At 38.5% G+C, this 6286-nt stretch overlaps 1 protein-coding gene across 1 annotated transcript; it reads left to right on the top strand.

Annotated features, from left to right (window-relative positions):
• Window positions 1–694: 694 nt before the first annotated feature.
• LOC115257806 (amyloid protein-binding protein 2-like) lies at window positions 695–2144 on the top strand. Its single transcript, XM_029857760.2, has one exon. The coding sequence runs from the start codon at window positions 807–809 to the stop codon at window positions 2142–2144; it is 1338 nt and encodes a 445-aa protein (XP_029713620.2). The 5' UTR covers window positions 695–806.
• The last annotated feature ends 4142 nt before the right edge of the window (window positions 2145–6286 follow it).

Raw genomic sequence — 6286 nt, 5'->3', positions numbered from 1 at the left:
AAACCGGGCAATTTTTAAATTTAAGACAAATACATTTCATAATTGTATAATCCAGTGTCGATAATCATTCAATTAATTAGCTATACAAACTACGAAAAACAATTCCGCGCCGAATCCGCGCGAGGGCCAAATTCCATGGGTAAATCCGCGCCAAATCCGCGAAAATCACGAAATCCGCGCTGTTGTAACAACCCTGGATCTAGTTTTTTTTTTCAAAAATTCCCAGTAGGCCCGAACAGTAGTAGTCCGCAAGATTGATTTTGCTCGTTCTGATAGTAATAGTTGTGTTGATAAGTTGATGGGTGTTCAGAGAATCCCTCTAATATGAAACGGTTGTACAGTTATCCCGTTTTTTTCTTAACAAATACAGAACACATATTCTACCACGCTACTAAATTCTGAACGTGCTATTCCAATGTACACTAATTGTTTCACTGACCACATTTACTGCAAATTTTACAAGGAACCCAAACATGCAAAAAAAATTTAAGGTTTACCGTCGTATTTGCGAGTTATAGTGGAAAATCTGACCGAAAAGGCGTCGAAACGGCACGGAAGATTGTAGGCCTTGTTGTTGGCTATATTATTAGGTAAAAAATCGAACGTACATGATCAGCACGTTTGCTACCTATGTACATATGTTGTAGAAGTACTATCATACCTGACATTGACCATGACATGTCTAACCACAGTATTGGTTTCATACCTAAGGCCTTCTTTATATACTCAGCAATATGGGGTTTCCCATCAGTGTCAAGCATATCATCGTCCTGCACACATTGTAGTATTCAAACCAAGCAACGAAAATGATTCCGGATATTTTCAACATCATCAACAAGGCTCGCTATAGCGGAATCATCGCTGGCCCGAAAACAGCCCCTTCGCTGTACCAACTAAGCGTCAAAGCATTCGTCAAAGAGCTGGACCGCAAGTGTAAACCTGAAACGAGAATCCCCGAACTACAACTTCTACCGGCTGTGGCATTGATAAGCATACTGGAAGAGATGTCCTGCTATCCATCGCTGAGGAAAAAACTTCATCGGGAGCTGTGCGATCCAGTTGTGTTTATGAGAATGTTCATGCGATTCAAAGCAGACAGATTGGTACTAGAACGCTGCTTACGCAAAGCAAGTTCTATAGGGAAGCCTGTACTACCGGAACTTGCGAATAACTGGTGTATGATGGTTAACGAAAAGAAATCAGAGGCAAGTTCATCGTCAATTCAAGAAGCGATGGAGTTCGGAACATACCTACATGAAGCTGGATGGGCTTTACAGAGCATAGACGTGTTTGATATTGCATTACGGATGATTTCGCAATTGAAGGAGGATCAGCACCAAGAAATGGTGAAACTCATATGTACGCAGAAATTACTAAGAGCCGAAGGTAGCGCGATGTTGATTTCAAAAGCCGATATAACATGTAATACCTTATTGACGATGATCGAAGGCATTGAAGACAATGAAATTCTACTCACAGTGTTTCTCGAAGTGGCAAATCATCATTTCAAAGCTAAACGCATAGCTGAAACTCACAATTGGACAAGAAAAGCCATGGAACTCATGACCGAATCAACCCCAGCTGAGCATGTCATAGAGATCCTTCAACTGGAATCAATCTATCTCTACCTATCGCAACGCTACGAATCTGCTGGCATGATCGTCAATCAAGCTATTCATCGAGCTCGATTAACATTCGGACACTTACATCGACGATACGCAGACACATTGTACACTTATGGAGTTTCTCTACTGAAGATAAACGCCATTTCCGATTCCATCCCCGTGTTCCTGGAACTTCTGGATATCATCACCAAACTGTATGGTACCTATACACCACACGTCGCCATCATCCAAAGCTACCTGGCATACGGATTCTATCGCCGATCGCAGGCCACCGGACGATTCGATATGGCGTACGATCACATCCAGAGTGCAATTACGCTGGCGAAGCAAATAATACCCGAGCGTCAGAAGGTTATCAATCACTTTTGCGGAATTCGAGCCATGATATTGAGAGGACACGAGGATGTTTGGGAAGCTGTTGAGGAGAACAGAGCAGTCAGAATAAATAATTTTTATTTATTCAGTATTTCAGAAATCAAACATCTATGCTTTGAATTGCACGATGAAATCGACGCTTGAAGGATGAGTTTCCTGACTCCAAGTTTTTCAAATATTTTGTATCTGTTAGTATGATTTCAATAAAGCATCATTGAAGAAATATGAATCGTTATTTTCAATCAATTTTATCAGTGCGTCTCTGAATATTGTACTAATTATTCTGGAATAAGATTTCTTTTCTCTTCAATAGCATTTAGCCAAGTAGGGTCTTGTACCATTTGGGCAGGTGTACCTATTTTGGGCACTTGCCGCTATAACTAAGTCAATTTCAAACCGATTGATTTGAGTTTTTGTATAGAGTTAGATATTGTACGAGCCTAACTCTATACAAAAATTCAAATCAATCCGTTTGAAATTGATTTAGTTATAGCGGCAAGTGACCAAAATAGGTACACCTGCCCAAATGGTACAATACCCTATTCCAAATTCCAATGATGTACAAAACTCTTCATCAAACTCGCCTCATTTTCATATTTTTCTTTGTTTACCTTCTTTAACGACATAAAGCTTGAGCCTTGACGTCGTTGCTCGTTCGTCATCCAATTTTCACACGCATGTATAAATTTGAGATCCCGATCCTAACCTGCTGTTCTTGATGACGTAAATATTCGGTGTCATCGTAAATTCACCGGAATGATTTTATTGATTTTCGTAATTTTATGATAGCATTGTTTTACTCGGATGATTGCTGGTGGGTCCAGTCGGAGCAAGACTGGTGATCCCGTTCCGGTGAACACTTTAAGGGTTAATTGATTTTTGATACCATTTGCTTTCAACGCGAACATCGAAGACATTGCGTTTAACAACCACATTGATTCATGTGAGCGCATGTCGATAAACATCGGGCAATCACATCGACTTTTTTTCGCGAAGCACAACGCAAAATCAACAGAAGCAGCATCTCAACAAACATTGAGCATCGTTGATCGAAATCAACGACGCCATGAACACCAAAAGATCTCAAGGGTGCGATACTCATCACAATATCACGACGACGTGACAGAAATGCCCTCCGTTCGTTGAATCCGGCCGTGGCCCGTAAATTGCCGCACAGTGTCAATAAATAATTTTGATGTCCAATTTGCTGCAGCTTCCTGCTGGGGGTTGAACTTGAGGGCAATCATTCGGTGCTGATCGTTACTTGGATCGCGTATCGCTGCAGGGGGATGGCCCATTTTGTGATTGGATCACCGATTTTACTTTTCGTGGCTCAACTTTCCGGACAAAATATTGTGGGTATTTTGGCTATATGTACCTTGAACTTATGCTTATAGCGAATGCATAACTCAATACTACTTTTAGATTTACCAGAACAGTCAAAATTGCAGAGAGAAACAATAAACGTAAGGCGGCTTTACACCGTTTTGCATCATTACATATGGCATAATGTCGTTTGGCATAAATCGATTTGGTATAATGGTCATTTGACATAACGGTTGTTTGTCATAATATATAGAACAGCATTGTTGGTAAGATTGTTTACAATCCTGATGGTTATGCCAGGTGGGGTAGATCTTAATGAGAATGGTAATATCAATCTGCTATGACTCGGCTGTTTTTCATGTACAGTCATTGCACAATTATGGGTCACACACAATTATTAGTCACTTTTCACTTCAATAGATAAATACTAATCAATTGCAAGCTTTTGTCACCCATTGTCATTTTTCGTTTATAAGTTGATTTGTTTTGTGTCACTATACGTATCGCACACGGGCTTATACGTCCAAATATACATATTTTCGATAGTTTTTTGTACGACGCAAAACCATCTGTCAAAGTAACGCTTCAATTGTGAATATCGGAAAGTGCGTGCGCTGCTTTCGTAAGCTCTGTAAAAGCGAGCTTCAGTGAATTTCAAGTGCAAAATTGTATCGTCACCAGAACAAAGGTATAATTAACGTTCTAAATGTAGAAATTCATGTGACTGCAGCTAATTAAAGCTTATTTCAGGCAAAATTTAGGTGACTCATTATTGTTCCAAGGAACACCGAAAATCACACAATTATGGGTCACTTTTTGTGCAGCATAATATTGACAGTTCTGTGTACATGGGCATTGCATACTTTTAGGCGTTTATCGGTGGTTGTGTTGAAGATTTTGTCCCAATTTTGAAAAATTGATTCCAAATCGCGAAAACACGTTTTGTTAAGAGGTTTGAGACCAGTTTTAGATTTTACTATAGTTGATCTATCGAGAATAAGTGATTATTCAGTGAAAAAATAGACAAAACATTATTGTTGAGCCGATTCCTCTTGAGTGACCCATAATAGGCAACAAATTGACCCATAATTGTTACACAGCCAATTTTGACCCATTATAGTGGTTTTCATTATTCACCAACATTTTAGTAATTTTCACCGTCTATAGTGAATTTTACAAGCAAATTTGAATATAAAACAATAAAAAGGAGCCTCAATGAAGAGAATATAAAATAAAAATAATGAAAGTGTTATTTTTGTATGTAAAACGATTCATATTATGAAATGATTGTTCCTTGAGTGACCCATAATTGTGCTATGAGTGTAGTTTCCATTTTTTAGAATCAATACATTTTCAATGCCGGATATAATTGTGGAGACATTGTTGGACGTTAAAAATATAGATTTGAGCAAAACTGTATTTTTGCGATCTTAAAAACTTATCTTGTACCGATTTTTCAATTTTCAAAATACCCTCTTGGAATGAGGCTGCCTGACGCATTGTCGAGAAAAGACGTCGGTTTTTGAGCATTTGGTAAATCCAATTGGAGACAGAATTGCGATGGGGAGCTCGGTCGGCCGCGTTTTACGATGGGAAAAGTGAAAAGGTGACGCGATCGTTGGGCAGTTGCGGTCTATTCAGGCCAAACATGTCTAAAGGTCCTATCTGCAGAAGAGAGGCTCTCTTTGGTTTCCCACTTTTTCGTTTATATCTCAGCTGTTTATTTGTATTATGATTGTCTCCTTGCATTGAACGATGGTCAATACAATCGTCTTTTGATTTGTACTGCAAAAATAGTTGAAAAGTGTACCATTACATTGCAATAGTTGAAAGAGAAAGTGAACAAAGAGAGCCACTCAAATGCAGATAGGACCTATTGAAATGTTTGGCCTGTATTGTCTTCGGTGCAGATAACACTGCTCGACAAAATTTTACAAAATTTTGTGTTATGGGATGTGAAAATAAATAACAGGGGTTTGGGACCCTAGAAGTGTCGTAGTGAAAGAATTTTTGAAAACTATTGGACCGGGCCTTCACAGTTCAAAACCGAAGTTTGTATGGAGAACTTGGGGTGTTCAATTAGCTTCTTTAGCGGTGTTGAGATAATTCCATATTCTGAATCTGCATGCCAAACTGAGCCGAATTCCAAATTTTCATGAATTTTTGTGCCCGGGAACCTATTTAAAAATCAATTTGAAGTTTGTATGGGAGCGATTTCATGAATCACCCCTCGTCGGATTTTGTACCGGGCAGAGCTGTCAAACAGTTGCTCAGCTGTCAAAAGGTGATTTGTAGAAATCTTTTTGAAATTGATTTTAGATATCAAAACAAAGTTCTAAAAATCTGAAAAAAAATCATAGTGGCTTAGAAAAAGGTGCTCCTTTGTTTAAAAATATAAAATCAATGAATTTTTCTAAATTTAAAACCCCAATTGATATGTGCATTAGAACGCGCCGTGCATATTTTTAGGCGTTTTCGGTATTTGGGTTAGTTTCGTTATTTTCTGACTGGGTTTGATCACCGCGGTAATTTATATGCTTAGTTAGATTGGCTATTTTCGGCGAAACGATTATCAAACAGTATTACAGTGGTTTTTCGGTTTTATCACGATCAAAAAAGTTGGAGGGGTTGTATACTAGACACGACCGCAAGTCTGACGTTGAATAACGTCCGTTTATGCATTAGTTTCGATTATTGAATGCTGTATTAACATTGATAAAGACTGTGATGTGAAATTTTGGTTTGGTTTAGTTTGATTGTAGACGGCAATTGATAGTGGAGTTTATTATTCATCATTATTTTCGATCCGATTCATTCCTTATGAACTTTGCCGTTCAATTTGGATAGGTCGTAAATTTGCTGGGATTCCTATACAGATACGACCTATTTAAATCGAACGTCAGAACTATTTAAACCTGTGTACTAGCCCAGCACTAGGTTTTCTTGGTTCACCATTTATG

The sequence above is a fragment of the Aedes albopictus genome, chromosome 3 (genome assembly GCF_035046485.1).
Source record: "Aedes albopictus strain Foshan chromosome 3, AalbF5, whole genome shotgun sequence".
Lineage (NCBI taxonomy): Eukaryota > Metazoa > Arthropoda > Insecta > Diptera > Culicidae > Aedes > Aedes albopictus.
The sequence above is the reverse complement of the archived record's forward strand: the minus strand, read 5'-3'. Positions and strand labels throughout refer to the sequence as shown.